Source organism: Rhipicephalus microplus, chromosome 5 (genome assembly GCF_043290135.1).
Source record: "Rhipicephalus microplus isolate Deutch F79 chromosome 5, USDA_Rmic, whole genome shotgun sequence".
Taxonomy (NCBI): Eukaryota; Metazoa; Arthropoda; class Arachnida; order Ixodida; family Ixodidae; genus Rhipicephalus; species Rhipicephalus microplus.
In genome coordinates this window covers 153,729,712-153,746,020 of record NC_134704.1, presented here as the reverse complement: position 1 = coordinate 153,746,020, position 16,309 = coordinate 153,729,712, and the positions used below count along the sequence as shown (strand labels likewise).

General features: G+C 43.7%; 1 protein-coding gene across 3 annotated transcripts in view; it reads left to right on the top strand.

The window, feature by feature from the left end:
- The window catches only part of LOC119174141 (mannan-binding lectin serine protease 1), a 115,634-nt gene that overhangs the window by 20,024 nt on the left and 79,301 nt on the right, over positions 1–16,309 (top strand). Inside the window, exons 2-6 of one of the 3 annotated variants that reach the window (XM_037424960.2) lie at positions 5,982–6,073; positions 10,859–11,098; positions 13,082–13,255; positions 14,094–14,300; positions 14,712–14,864. In XM_037424960.2, the coding sequence (XP_037280857.2) occupies positions 5,982–6,073; positions 10,859–11,098; positions 13,082–13,255; positions 14,094–14,300; positions 14,712–14,864 (866 nt within the window). Of the gene's footprint in view, positions 1–5,981; positions 6,074–10,684; positions 11,099–13,081; positions 13,256–14,093; positions 14,301–14,711; positions 14,865–16,309 lie in introns of all 3 variants that reach the window. The other 2 variants (XM_037424959.2, XM_037424958.2) reach the window with 2 other exon arrangements.

Here is a 16,309-nt window from a genome sequence, read left to right as displayed (position 1 = left end):
AGAGGCTGACAGCCTCGCGAAGAAAGCATTGAAGGAAGGACGGGATTGCGCAATTCATATGTCTGGGGCGAATATTCGACATTTTATAACGCAAGGAGCCAAATAAGTGGTTTGATAATCCTAAATCAAAGGAAACAGTACTTTATGAAGTTGATCCGCACAGAAAATTTCCCATAGCGACAGAACTCCCACGACACCTAGAGACATTAATCCACCGACTTCGATTGGAAGTAGCACACACAAACAGCTTCCTGCACAAGATACATGGATCCAACTCACCGGAATGCCATTGTGGTCGTGCGGAAGAAAATGTTCGCCATATTCTTTTGGAGTGCGTTAAATACGCGAATGAAAAAGAAAAATTAAGGAACAGATTAGCAAGTTTGGACAGACGTCCCCTCACAATAAAGAGACTACTTGGACCATGGCCTGAGATGAATCTCCAGAAAAAGGCAATAATCTTCCCGACAGACTTTCTAGTGGAGACCGGACTGGACAAGCGCCTATGATAGACAGCCTGAGATGGATATATATAAAATGTGCTTATGCATATACTGACAGTAAAAAAGGAAGGTGTGCGTGTAAGCAGTTTATGACTGTGTGAACTGCTCAGGAAACTGTGTATTGGCATGATATTTGAACTGGTTTCAGTGTGCTATTATGTTTTTTTTCGTATTGTTAATTTTTGGGTACCGTTTTGTATTATTCTTTTTTTTTCGCAGCAGAACTTCGTGATATGGAGTAGCCGAGGCAATATGCACCTCAACCTCTCCACAGCAAAACAGTTAAAAGAGAACAAAACAGAACAAATATCTCGTTATTTCACCAAAACATGAAGGTTTGTGTGCTCATGAAAATCGACTGTTACCATTTGCACTGCCCCGCTTGCATCAATAGTGACGTCTAGGTTCAAGCGTTACGCCGCTGCTGGTTATATTGGTAGAGTTCGGCAACCTTGATGGCATAAAAAAAAGTTGCCGCTGCACAAGAATGCAACAAGTGAGACGACATTCTTGGGTTGTTATAAAATCTTTGCATGTAACCATGTTTACTATAAGAATGAAAATTATTTGTGTTGTTACTGTAAGCATTCTGCTCATCAATTGTTGCAGTTTGCGACATTGCAGGAATTCCCATATTCAAGAAACTTCTGTAAGCGTATTGTATCTATAGCTGTCTATTCGCAAAATTTGTCTCATATTTATCATTCGCTTAACCTCTGCAAAGTCCTGTTGAACAAGTAAAATAAAGGTGTGTCTTTGGAGGGTGGGGAGGAATGCTGTTTTGTAATAAACGCTCACTCACATCAAAATACATTTATCACTTCCGCAAATGAAATTGCCAGTGCCGCAACATGAGTTTGGTGTGCTAAAGAAACGCACAATAACCTTGTTATCTGAAATTGCCATCTCACACTTATTGTCATGAAGGTTACTTGATTTTAGTAATGCGAATAGACAATCTAATGTTTATTTCGACGTTTATTGCTCTATGCGCTTAGTTGCGTTTGAATGTGTAATTGTGTTGGCGGAAAAATGTGCCGGCAATTTGTTCCTCTGTGTCGCACAAGGTGCGCGTAATCTTGAAGTTGTTAATGAGTCACATTTGACCTGTTGTGTAGTTGTATACGCAAGTGTCACGTTATTTTCTCTGGCAATTCTCCTCACTGCGTTTTACTTTTGCTTCCATCTTTCATTCAAAAAAGAAAAGCAACTTCACTTGAAGAGCGAGGAGCTAAGGTCAAGGGCATAAAAGAAGATATTGTTCAGGCAATATACGTCAAAAATTATGTGAGGAGGAGGTGAATTGGGGCGTCGTAGGGAACTAATGTTTAATCAGCTTGCTCATATCAATAGTGTGTTGTGCTTACAAAGCCTCACAATACTAGTGCACTAGCGACGTTACTGAGCTGTTGGGTGGACACAAAAAAAGCACTAGCCGCTTGTCTCCATTACAAGGAGCGAAGAGTCTGGCAATGTTCCAAGCATTCGAAACTTCTGCGTCTCGTTCAAGACGTGAAATAACCTGCTGCTCTGGAAGGCAGTCGGGCGTTTACGATATGCACGGGTGCATCCAGTCACGTGCATGGAGGATCGCTATTCTGATGCTAAGTAAGAGGGGGATTGAAGAAGGAAGGACAGGGAGGTTAGCTAGTTCTCAGACCGACTGCCGCGGCTGTCTCAACCGGGCGTGCTGCTTCCATGGTGCCAGCAGTTCCCCGCAACGCAGTGAAGAGAGTGCTTGCCTGGTCAAACTTGCAAGCTCTGTGCATTGCGATAGGCATAGCGCGGCAATAAATTGATATACCCCCCCCCCCCCAAAAAAAAACAGAAAGAAAAGTTGTGAGTGAGCCTGTCTAGACCTTTTTTTTATTTCTTGCCGCGCTATACCCAACCACAACTACAAGTATATAATCAACTAACCAGCTCAGCCAAGTGAAACTTTGCATGGCAGGTAAATTTGTATTATGTCAAAGTTCATAAGACTATGATTCTGTAGGTTGTCAAGCCCATACAATGGTATGTACATAAAACTTGCCGGTGGGCAAAGATATAGACGAAAGAAAGAGAAAGCTTGAAGTCTGTTGCTATGTTGGCTCGTGCTCCTTGTCTATTTACTGCGAATGCATCTTCAGTCATGACTCAGTGTGTGTCAATCGTTAGTGGCTGCATACGGAGCTGCCAGGAAGCAGAAAGCTACTCACATCGTACACCGCTTGTATGCTTTACCTGTGAAGTAGCCATACTTCCTTGAAACAATAAATTGTTCCACTAGGTTGCCCGCTATTTTGCCTACAGCAAGTGAGCTCTCGCATTGTTAACGTCTTTAGCGCATAAGCTTAGTGACATAATTTTAGTCTTCATCGTTAATATTGTTTACCGGTTGTTAAGACTATTGCAAATGTGAATTTTATGAAGTGTACTTGAATTTAGACAGTTTTGTAACGGTTCCTGTGCGCGAGGGTTTACGGCATGACCTTGCACCTTATCTGAACGACAATGTTGTTGAAGCCTGGTTTTTAGCTTCTTTACCCCTATATTATTGGGAAAGAAGGCAAATAGAGTCAACCGAATGTCAATTAGTCCAAAAGATTTAAGCTATATTTGCGGTACGCACCAGTTAAAATTGAGATTCTAAAGGTCTGAGCAGTTTTCTCTTCGGTATAAGAAATTTCCGCTCAAGTAATGGAATTATTATGCCAAAAAATAAGACGCTGCTGTGCGTGCCTTAATGCAGGATTATTTGATATTCTGAGTAAAAAATGCACTGACGTTTTACCACGCGTCAACACATATCTTGCCTATGATAACGTAGTCCACGTCCAAATAAAGAGACGACTATTTTGCTCCGGATCTGAGTTTTTTTTTTTCTTCTTGGAGAATTGGAGAAAGGAAAACGAACGCTGACTGCTGATCAAATGCACCTGAGATGACCACTTCTTTCAACAGCATAAAAATCCCATAATTTAGATTTCCTCGCCACTGCTAGGGAAATCGACGAGGTCACTCTGCTTGACACTGGTGCTCTTACGACACAAGCGAATATTGGCCTTCCTTGTTTCAGAACAGTCACTCATGAATACCGTAAGTCTATATCACCAGTGCGTTATTACTCCTTCGACCGTGCCCCCACCTTTCTCTATCTTCTCGTTACTTCTGCATGTGGGTGTCCTCACCTCTATCCTTATCCCTTTTATGTACCTATCCCTTTTATTCCCTCCTTATCCCCTTCCCTCATGAGCCACCGTTCAGGTGTCGCACTATAATGCAGACAGTTACCGGGCTCACTTTTATCTTCTTTTCTCTGTTTTAAGAACCACTTAAGAGTTTCTGAAGGTCCACGCGCTGTAACTGCGATGCGATTACGGCGTGCGCCCTAGCGGATGGCTGCAGATTATTTAACCCCCCTGAGGTTCTTTCACAAGCACCCACATCGCACAGTACACGGGCTTAAGTCCAAGTTTATTTATAGTTATTGCATGAACAAAAAACTGATTACATATGACCTAAAGATTCAGGAGGTCCTGAAGTTGGGAATGGTCAGGGGCCTTCGTATTGTTAGTGGCGTTCATAAAAGGTGAGTAACAACAGCAATAGCTGAAAGCGTGAACAAGCAAAAAAAAAACTCAATTCAATACAAAACGATGTGTACTAAAAAAAGAAAAAGTGCCTTAGCGTTTCGCCAGCATTGATATGCAATCACCGCCGCCGAGATCGAACTCTTGGTCTTTCGGGTCAGCCGCTAAGTACCATTACCACTGTACCACCTTGGCAGATGTGACAATGGCATTGACGCCTGCGGTGTACAGGGGCAATACAGATGCTTACGAAGTTAGACGCAAACTGCCTTGTCCAGCACACTGCGTTCTTTAAGATCACCATTGAATGGCGATGCGTGGATTTTTCGTATTTTAATTAGTGTACATTTGTAATTTTACTGCTGGATGAAACCGTGCTGTCAACAACCGTGGAACTGGGGGAACTTAAATTACACGAAGGATTTGTTTAAAACGAAGACGTCAACTCAGTTAGCCAGGACAGCGTCCGCAAACCCAGTAGAAAGATGCCTCCACAATTACAGTGTTGCAAATGCTGAAAGTCTATTTGGCATGACACTTCACTGGCACGAAATGGCAGCTTCGCAATCCTCTACGTGCGGCATTTGAAAAGTATTTATAGTGACAGTACAGCCTAAATGGCAACTTGGCAGACGTACGGATTTAATGAGCAGTGAGTAGGAGATAGTCAACATTTAAACGCACTGCACCCACTGAGTCTTTCTCGGAAGATGGGTTTCGACGAACTGCAAACGCTAAGTGTTTCTCGTAAGGGAAAATTAAACAACATAATTGCCCTTCAGTAAGGATAGGCGGCACTTGTTATATCATTATACGCTCATGTCGCATTTGTTCTTTTGCAATCGTCAACGTATTGCCTAGCATAGATTCCCACCGGCATGACAAGCAAGGATTTATGTCTCTAAGCCGATGTGACTGTAATTCGCTGACTGATAATTTTTGAACACATGTCTACGAATAAAAATGTGAACGAGCTTCGAACTAAATCACACCACTTGCGAAGTATCTATAAATACGTTCGAGCTTTCCGTTGCACCATTTGTGCAAATTGGCCTGCATTTGTAATTAAATATACGCCAATGAGGCCGTTGGAAAACTTCACGCTAAACAACTCGCCACATTGTCATAAAACAAGGCTCTTTCTGTGGACAGGTTGCTCGTACAGCAAGTTTTCAGGCAATCATTGCCAGTGATTTCAGTTTTACTGCTTTTAACGGGCTGGTCGTTTCCGGAACAGAGCTTCTTAAAGAGGGATTCGCAAAACGTTTCTTTGCGTATCGGTTTCTCTTCTGACATTACCAAGCACCATACAATAAGAGTATGGTTTGTCGTTAGGTTTGATCGAACGATGCTCTTAAGAATGAGTCTCACATTATAAGTCTGTTTCTGAATACTCACAAATAAAGTGCTGCTTTGCGCTGTACTATTATCAGAATCATTTCACTGTCGACCATTGGAAAGTGTTGAAGTGTCGCTTGCATTCAAATACACTCTTATTCACTCGGAAAAATAATGCCGAAAAAGCGAAATTATAATGGAACAAGAGAAGGCTGAGCACTGGGTATACTATTAGGTAGCTTCCTTTTCGAACCACATAATGTAATTCGATCAAATCCTGTACATAAGGTGGCTATCAAGTCAACTTGACCAAGCATTTTTTTACTGATCTCCATTTTTGCCTCAGTTTTAATACACAGCTACAAAGCTAGCACACCCGGTTGCCGGTGAGTTCTTATTACAAAAATGAATTTTTTTTTCGAATTTCAGTCTGCTTTGACGTTAGAATTGTTACAAAGAATCTCAGTATTGCTCCTTCGCATAGAAAAGAAAAAAATCTTGTTCTTACACTCACGCAAAGAAGACACTGTGGTAACTTTCTAACCGAATAGTATTTCTTTCACAGGCGAAGTCGACAGTTTGGCGGAACTCAGAACCACGGTTCCTCGCGTTCCGCGACAGGAAGGAAGTACGAGGTTGAAGATGGACGGAGGAACTGTGAGTACAGAAAGCTATGCACTGCACCATCATATTCGCGTTTGGAAATTGTAAATTTTGTAAACGCCAAGTTGAAAGCCGATGCGTCTTGTCCTGTCACAGCTGGCGCGCACTACCGAGCAGTGGCGTATCCCGGGGGTGGCACACACGGTCAGCACCACCTGGCCTCCCCGATGTTTTCGCTTCGTAGCATACATGGCGCAAATTGACCATTTGCCTGCGTCTCTCCCCGTCAGATCAAAGAAGTGTACCCCCCTTTGACAAAATTTGTGCCCATGCCCATCCTCCAAAAAAAAAACCGCTGTTACGTTTTTGTCGCTAGTATAACGATCACGTTTACCCATCAATAGAATATGGCATTAAAAGCGTGGATGACTCACAATTTGTCTTACCAAGGAGTGGCCAAGAATAATAATGCATCGCCTTCCTAGTTTGTTAGTAGAAAGAAGTAGTTGTAATTCAAGCAGGTCCAGATTTTTTCGTACCGCTACTAATGACCTTCTATATTGTGTGTTACCTTATGATAAAGAATATTACGTGTCCGTGTTTCGACAAGTGACGTTATACGGCTAACGTTGAAATTCCGTTCAGTGGCACTTCCTGAACTGCGTACCTATGAAAAATGAAGCTAAAATATTTGCACCACATTGCCGCTACACTTTCCATAGAATGAAAATAAGGGACCTAAGGGGGAGTGCGAATGACTACATTTGCAATTGTACGGAAGTCTGCCCGTGCATTTTCCGCGTTCGCCTCCACGACCAGGACGTCCTTGTGTCATCGCAACTATGGTTGCATGCGTCTTAAGCATGAAAATAAGCACAGTTAACCCTTTCGGGGTCAAATAAAGTTGAGCTTCAGTACTAATTGCACCTATGTTTTGAACCAAAATAAAAAAAAACGTAAAAGAAACTTGGCTTGCATGCATCGACTTAGTGATTTCAGAATTTGCAAACATGCAGCGACCTATTTCTCTAAATCACTTGTCTGACAAAGAAATGGCTATACAGTATGCATCAGCGAACCCGTAGACAGAAAGCATTTCGAATTGTTAATGACTGCAGGTTTGAGGAACCCATCATCGGATGTATCGTTGAATTTCACTGTGGCGTTCGCGTGGAAACAAAGTGAATTGAGGGAAGGTATTTTTTTCTTGCTTTCAGAAATTTAATGCGCCATAGTATTACTCTCGGTTTACGTAAGCAGAGACTAAAACAGAATTTCCGCTTCAAAGATGTGAAGCCAAGCCATGTGCAGCAAGTAGCAAGGAAGAACACATAAAGTGGAAGGCTAACCGGCCACGTGTTCAGTTGGTTGCCTTATGCTTACAGAAAAAAAAAGTGGAATAGAAAGCTGAGAGAGAGAGAAGAGCAGTCAAGACAGGTATAATTATTAAATGCGCTGAAGTGCTTAACGATGAGGTTTCGTAGCGAAAAGCAACTGAAAAGATGCAATACATATTGAACACTTGAGTAGTAGATATTCCAATGTATAATCTTAGAAGCACACCAAACGATGAACGAAAGAAACTGCGCATTGTGCTTTCGTCGTGAATATGGTCTGTGCTCACTGTTCATTGTGGATTTCAACCTAATTAGAAAAGTATGTTTAGATTTGGGGGACAATAAGGAGACGCACAACTTTGAAGTAAAATCGGGGAACCCCTGCAGTATACTAAATATGACTCCTCATACTAATGACTGCCACTACAAGAAGACCTTCCAGTGAAAGTGAGTGTAATATCAAACGGTATATCGCAATGTCAACCGCACGCGGAAAAACGTATCAAGGACGGTGCACGCTGCGGCGCCGACTCAACGGATCTTCTGCCGACGCGTGTCTGTAATCGAAATATTCCGTAGGGGATCATTACTCTGGTTGTATTCCTGAAGGCGATCCTTCTGCCGCATCATGTAGCTATCATCAGAGTTCGTTTCCTTTTACAGTTAAAAGGCAAAGTTGCTGTTTTAAGAGTCACCGGTCACCAGTGGTCGCCTAAGTTCCTCGGGGGACACTTCAAAGACTCGGTGCTGATAGCTTCCAGGAAAATTCCTGTGTTTACCTAGCAGGGTAATGGAGGGGATAATGCTTATAAGTGCATTTCGTGCACGTAAAACTACCATGTTATTTCTTTGATAGGTGTAGGCGCTATGGGAGGGGGAATCCACCATAGCAAATGGGAAGGAATTGTTCACGCCGTCTGAATGAAAATATGCGAAATTGTGTATTGACCAGGTGACAAGACATGAAAGATCACGAAGAACGTATCTTTTTATTCACACATAGACGCCTCTTGTCTGTATTAGGCTGCATAAATATATAGTACACACTGGTAGGCGTTGCGGAGCCATCTAATTGAAGATAAACACAGCAGATTCGTGAAAACGAAAAATGCAGGGCATCAACATGTTAGTAATAAGTTTGCGCCGAGTCAGACGCCTCTCAGTTGTCTCTTAAACAACCATGATAATTTAGAAGTTATAAAAGCATGGATGCACGCGATGCCTTTGAAATGCTTAAGGAAGACCGGGCAGAGATGGGGTAAATAGACTCCAACCACAGCGCTGTCTTGGCCTTATTGGGGGATATTAGCTACTGCAGAAGGCGATAGCGTGACCATGCAACCCGCCGACGCAGAAGCACCAGTGCGAAGCGAACTCAGACACGGAACGTTAACGACGGCGTCATAATAAAGAAAGATACACAGCAACGACGCCCGGAAAAAAGCCTAGTGCTCTCTCGCAAGCTTCTCGCGGTTCCATCTAGCTCTGCTTCAACATGCCTTTGTAGTGCTCATATTTGCTTCTAAGTGGGCGACTGATACCATCCAGAGTTCGAAGTTGCAAAACGGCGTTTATTCTCGAACGGATGGCCAAGAAGGAATTATGGTCAAATTGCGTTGCTTGGTGCCGTCACGCGATCGGTTGTATTGTCTTGTCTCATACGCAAAAACTTGAAGAAGGCGATGGTGTGGTGTGGAATGCCTTATTTTTTTTCTCTCTTTCTAGAAGACAGTGAATAGGTAAAATGACGGGCAGGAGTGTTTCACGCTTTTTTGTTGTTAGACAAGACTTTCCACCAGGTGATCGTTTTATTTTTTCTTTACCTTTACGGTATTGTAAAACGTCGAGCAAAACCAACGTTCACCGCTTCTAGACAGGGTGGCCATAACTTTGACAAGCCACAACACAAATATGGAGGTAATTGTTCAATTTCACTAACAGTTTTACCATTACTTGCAATAAATTTTAGGCATATCCTCATCTCCAGCAATTTTATAGGTCCTCTTTGGGTTTCGTAAGACGACTTAAAGGAGAAATAAATTTACATTTCCATATATGTCTTATGTCACTCATTTTACATTACATGGGGCTATGGTCGGATAACGTACCGTTACTCAACGATACGATACCCAGAGCTTCACGCATTCGTCATGATTCACTTTGTGGAGATGCGCGGTTTTTTTAATGCCTACCGACTGGACGCGAAGTGAATTGAGTGTTTAAATGTAGATCTGCAAGCTGGTGGTAGTCTTAGAAGAATTGCTATATAGAGTCGTATGCCTTATTGATGGTCCGCTTCACTTTTGCAGTGTCAATTTGTTTGGTAATGGACGCATTAATGAACACACACAGACGTACACACACTTTCTCGAATTCACGTACAATATGTGAACTTGGAATTTTACTAGTGTTGATACCCACCACACATATTTTCTCGATGGCTTTCTTTTCAAAGAATGTTATGAAGGGAGGCTTGTATCAACAGCCCGATGACTTAAGAACAAAGATACTACAAAAACAGGTGTGATGGTCCTGCGAATTTGGTTTTGGTAATTGGCGAGGTCCACTGAAATATTGTGTGTGTCCCAGCAGAGCACTATCGAATCGCCTAAAGAAACGATGTAGCACTGTGTTAGATGCAAAACAATTTAGTTTCAAAGCAATTTGGCTATTTCAGACTGCCAATTTGATAACATAGTAGCTGTAGTGGTCTCGAGAGACCGCAGGGTTCGCTTTCGAGCCGATTGGCTGCCAGTATGCACATCAAAATCAGCACAGAAAGTAGCCCAGTGGGCCGAACAAGATGGGGGCTCTAGCGAACACCATAGCCTGTGGGTTGCACTTCCAGAAACAATAAAAACACAGTGCCGTCGACCTATTTCCGCAATGTAGTTGTAGCTCGTTGGAGGTATCAGTGCATCTTAGGACGTTGAAATACTCGACTGACGAGAACTTTTATAGCTATCGGATTAAATTTACCCTGTTTTGGTCAATGAAGTTACTTAAATTTGATGTCCAAAGCACAATTAAACATTTCCTGAAAGAATCTAGGCAAACTGCATTTATTTTTGGGTTGCAACATTCTGCAAGCTTATGCGGAAAAAGCACACAGGTGATCCTCACTAAGAATGACTCTCAGCAAATAGATATCTTACGTCCATGGCCGTATTAGCTGCCTAATGAAACAGAGCTCCTACTTGCCTATTTAGAGAACTGCTTCTAAAGTAGAGAGGCCGAATACTCTCCGGAAGGGTGGGTTTACGAGGCGCAACAAGGCAAAGAAATGGGGCACACCACCCGCCCAATGTGTTGTTGCCTCCCCTCGCAGGCATATCCCGATGTCCCGGCGAGTCAGAGTCGCCCGTATCTGAAATCGCAGTGCATGAATCTCGTGGCGGTGTTCTGCCGTCAGCGCGTCCGACGCAGCGGCCGCAACAGCAGCGACAACCCCAACAGCGCCAGCAGCGTGGTCACTCTCGCGGTGGTTCCTTTCTGGGCGCAGTCGGTTCGCCGGCGGTCATCTCCTCGCGCATGTCGCCGTGTCCAGTGGAAGTGCAGAACAACAGGGGGACCGTGGAGAGCCCAAACTTCCCGGACACGTACCCGCCCAACACGGACTGCTTCTCGGTGCTTCGAGTCAAGCCTGGCGACGTCGTGGCACTGAAGTTCGAGACCCTGTTCATGGAGAGAAACCCACGCTGCTCCTCTGACTACGTCGAGATCTTCGACGGCGCCACTTTCGGTGAGCAGCACACCAAAGTTACGCTCTCAAGACTACTTTTTTGATGATTGTTTTAGATGCGAAACAACTCTTTGACTAGCCTGTGTAACGCTGTCACTCCGTATCAATGTGCTGCGTGCCGCAGGTGTTGGTGCGGTGCCAAGTAGGCCACGCCGCTGCTGTGCGTTGACATTACGCTCCCCTTGAAGAGCGCGCAATAACGTCACTCTCTTCCTAGCCTGCCGCGGGCTTGCCGCGGCACCTGCAGCTGCCGCCTCATCCTTTCGCTCGCTACACTGCCGACTCGTTCGCTCGCGCGCAATATACCTGAAGCGCGCATCACGTACGCGTTGAGACATGTCTGTACGTATCACCTAGAACAGCCATTGCTTCAAATGAATCTTCCAGCGCTCACAGCGGCACCCGCGTTAGCGTCGTTAAACCCATGGCGTCACCTTTCAGCACCTCCGCTGCTTCGCATACCATTAGGAGTCCCTCTGAGGAGATGGTCCAATCTTTTTTTCTTTTTTGAGAATATGAATTGCAACATTTTTTTGCTTTCTTGCATATGTGTCTTCCTACAACTGTTCAGCGGTCTTCTTTGCCCACTAGCTACAGAGCTCTGTTCTACTACACCTGCATTAAAAATAATTTTGAGGTTACTGTTTTGCATGCGGATAATTTAGTTGCACGATGTCGTGCTTTGGCGTCGGCGGCGGTGCCGTCCACACTCCCACTGCGCATGCTCGCGTCTCGTGCGGCGTGCTTGTTTCTCGTGCCGGCTCAGGAATAACCGCAGCACTGCCACTCTCCTCACTCTCTCGCCTCGCAAGGATGATGCAGCCAGCGTCTGCTACTTAAAAAAAAGAACGACTGCTCCCGCTGCACACCCGGCCACTGGCCACCCCGTATGTAAGTAGGCGATCACGCGTCTGGTATTCAGTCAGGGGTGTCTTTACATAGCTCTCGCTTGACGTTGAACGCAACGCTTCTCCTTCGTTCAATAAATATTATAATAAACATGAAATTACAAATATTCATTCCCAGAACATAGCCAATCACGCAATATTCACGTGATAACCCACCACTCTGCGACGCATTTATTCGAGTTCCCCCCGTGGGAAGATGCCCGTGGCATTTTTTTGCGTTGACTGCCGTCTAGTGGCTTCTGACTTGTAGTGACGCAGTGAGTTTAAGAACGCTGGTGAGAATGGTATAGTGCAAGCTCTTTGAGCTCAGATTACGTTCTTCTGTGGTCTGAAGTTGAACATTATTCGCTCGCTGGCACTGGCCGCCGTCTTATTCTCTCTCAGTTACTAGTATTTTAACTTGTAATAAGCCCTTCTTAGTGCTGCCAGAACACGGGTATAGAAATGAAAGAATCCTGACATAGCGCATAACCACTATTTCAGATGGTTATTAGAAGGCTATCTGAATTCACATGTAGGCTACAAGTAAAACGTTGGCTCGTCGATATATGGGGCCCGGGAAAAGGTGAAGGTTTGATATAAAGGGGCCATGAGGCGCTCCTGCCAGCGTATGCGTGCTAACTGCAAAATACAAGATGATCATCACTACTTTGACAGAAGAGACGGAAAGGCTAAAATGACCACCCCCCTAAATCCGATACTTCATACGGTGGAAACAGGCATGGAAATAGCCATATAGTCATAATAATTTATATTTGGAATATGGTAAAATGCTAGTAAAATGTTGTTCATCAGTATAACAATATGCTAAATTACCTTTTAATGAATTTACGAGTGCTATTGTGAAAGCACCAGCCTGTGGCGAATATCTAAAATGTGCTCAACCACGGGCCCATTTGTCGGTAATAAGAGTTATTCTTGTTCATATATGCCTGAGTAACAAAACTTACACGCAAAACAACATTGTCTATCTGTTAAGATGATTTTGTTTAGTGGCTAAATGGAGGTGTTCTTTATATGAAGCTATCAAATGGCTGATGAGCCCGTGAACTTGTCTGTCTTCTCACATTTGCAGACAGCCCGTCTCTTGGCCGCTTCTGCAGAGAAAACCAAAAGAGCTCGTTAGAGTTGCGCTCTACGGGCAATGCGATGGCAGTGCACTTCCATTCGGACGACATAGTCAACCTGCAGGGATTCCGTGCCAGGTACCACGGCTACAACGAGCTTGAAGAACAACATGCCGAGCCCAGTGCGTAACACGAATTGCCGGGCAATACAGCCCTATCTATTACTCTTCATGTGTGTGTTGTTGCCGCCGGTGCTGTTTCTACAGCACCAGCTGCCGCTGGTGCTGTTTTCTTGCTTCTAGTATTACCTTTTTCACCACTGTATACACTGCCGACAAGAAGGTCGCCAGACGCATGTCTTGCCTAACATTCAAGTTATTACGACAAAGTGACGAAGGTTCACAGCAAGGAAAATAAAAGTATGACTACAAGCGGATGTGGGGACGCAAAGGTGGAGGTCAAGGCATTTTTCGTGTACTGTTTATGTTTATGTTTACTCTAGCACTATTGGAGACACCGCTTTCCTGGCAAGAATAGCCAACACTTCATTAGTAAGTAAGTTGTAATTATTACGAGTTGCCTATAATTCGTCACTAATTCTCGCGTGTCACCTCAGGGTAGTTCTTACGTTGTTCACTTCGTCTTGATAGAATAAACAACATCGTTTTCAATGCCTCATTAAAAGAGCACGTGAGACGAGATTAACTTTGGGAATAAAAGAAAAAAGAATAGTGCAACTTTGAACAGGGTGCATTGTTGCACTCAATCGTTGACTTTCCACTCGTTAACATACGGCTTCTGGTGTCGTCATTGTGGCCTGATTCTTGCCGTTCAAGGTTCGGAGGACTACGTGAAAGGAAATCTCCGAGTGTATGTTCCACGGGGGGAAAACTTACTTACAATCAACAAAAATGTGTTTCCTTTATGTTAGCGTGCCGAATTTCTTCTTTATCCTTTATTTACTCGTTTAAAAGTGAGAAGTATCCACTCCATGACCGCACATCGATTCTCGACGCTCAGGTAACTGCCGCGTGTGGACTGAAGATTCCCGCGGCTTCATCAGCAGTCCCAACTACCCGGATGCCTATCCGCCAAACTCTTCGTGCCGTGTGCCGCTGGATGCTGGACCACAAAACATAATCACGCTGTACATAGTCGACATACAGCTGGACCCGTACAAAGACTGCCCTTACGACAAGATTGAAGTACGGGATGGTGCAAATGAAGGTAAGCAACAGTGGCGGTGACTATCTTGCTGGCGTTATCAGCATCGCTCTAATAGAAGAATATGGCACTTGTTTTGGTGAATCGCTGGTGCAATTAAGAAGTAACAAATGTTTTTACACTATCTATGCTTACGTAGTCCCCACTTCTGGTACAAAGAACAAAAGAAGGCTACGGAGAAATGGCAGCCTAAGTGATTCATGCCTACTGGGAAACTGAATGATCTACTTGTAAGTTCAGGAACGTGACACGAAGGGCAGCTTGTCAGTAATTCCTCTGCAATGTGACATTTGCGCCGCTTCGGCTCCGCTTGTTGTTATTGTCATTTTGTGCTGGTGTTAGCATAACCTGAACGTCCACGTTAAACCTTTGTTAGCTCGTGAAGATCTTACTTATAATCTTTTTTTTTTTCAGATGCTTACCTCCTAGGGCGCTTTTGTGGAGCCCAGGGCGAGCCGGAAGTGGTGTCTTCAAGCGGTCGAGAAATGTTCCTATTCTTCAACAGTGATTCGTACCTGAGCGGTCGTGGATTCAAGGCCGAGTTCCGCGTTCACAAAAAGCCTCTTGGTGAGTTGATGCTGACACTTTTCTTGTTGAATCATCAGTGCTTACTAAACAATAATAAATATTTTTGCGATCAAGACACGATGCTCACCCTAACGTGTCCTTGGCGCACGGCGTGGGTTGACGGGAAATGGATGGGCGCACAGCTCAGCGCACTCGTACTAAACAGTATGCCCACCTATTGGTGTTTTGTTATGTTACCTCACGTAGTTGCGAGGCACATCAGGACTTACGACAGTATAAAACTATTGCAACATTGGAGTCACGAGCAGGAAGCAGCAGCCAAGAAGTCTGCACGACTCGATCCTAGTTTATGTTCGATAAAAAATTTCTTGTACAACTATAGCTGTACATCTTCCCTTTCCATATACTTTGTGGTGAAAGGTTGCACAAAAGCCACACTGGCTACTCTTTTTATCTTTTAATACCGGGACTACCGCGTGAACTTCTCTGCGATGAAGAGGGTGTGTGCCACAAGAAGATGCCATGCTAAGTAATTTGTTTTAATTTGCTGTCGCAAATATATTAAACTGGTGCAGTCGTTCCTAGTTTGGGATCCTACATTCTTTTCTCAAGGTATCGCTGAGCTAGAAGCCTAAATGTCAAGAACAAACTGGTTCAGCGTCATATCATTTATTACTTTATTTTTGGAGTAATGTTCAAAAGAAAGTATCTCACTGCTCATGGTTTTTAGCATTAAATAGCCTACTTATGCACGGTGCTTACAATAATTGTCTACAATTACGCGCTTTTAAAGTGTGCACTTAATAAAGCGTGCCTTTTCGGTGCATACCATTTAAAATGAAGCAACTTTGTGAACAGCCATGGTTTCTGTTGGCTGCTAAAAAAGGACAATTTAGTTATTTGTACACATTTATAGGCCTCTGGCGTGGAAAGTGTATGTTTTTTGACAGAAAAAGAAAATGTTGTTGTTTGTGCTTGCTTAGCTGCGTCACAAACACAATTGAAAAATCGAGTGGATGTCATTGAAGAAGAAAAAAAAAAACGTTGCCGAAGACCTGAGATTTTCACAGCGGCTGTGGGCAGTTTTTCCATGCTTAGCGGCTGTGTGTGCGCCCTAAACTGTAGAACCTTAAGGGTGGCTGTGAAGTATAACGAGCTTAAAGAGAGTGAAGTAGCGTTTAGCCAGCTGTACCCCTGTGAGCAGATGTCACTGTAAGAAGTAAGAAATGACGCATGCGTACAATGTGATCACATGTAGGATAATAAGCGGTGACAGTGCGTGTCACGTAGTTTTTAATGACCCTGTCATACCACAGCGCGTGGCTACCATGCTTACGTTTGCAGCAAGATACATCGTGTGTGACGTAGGATATATATATCCTACATCACACACGTGGTCTCATATTATATAACTTTCTCTCTCTCTCTCTTCATATATATATATATATATATATATATATATATATATATATATATATATATAT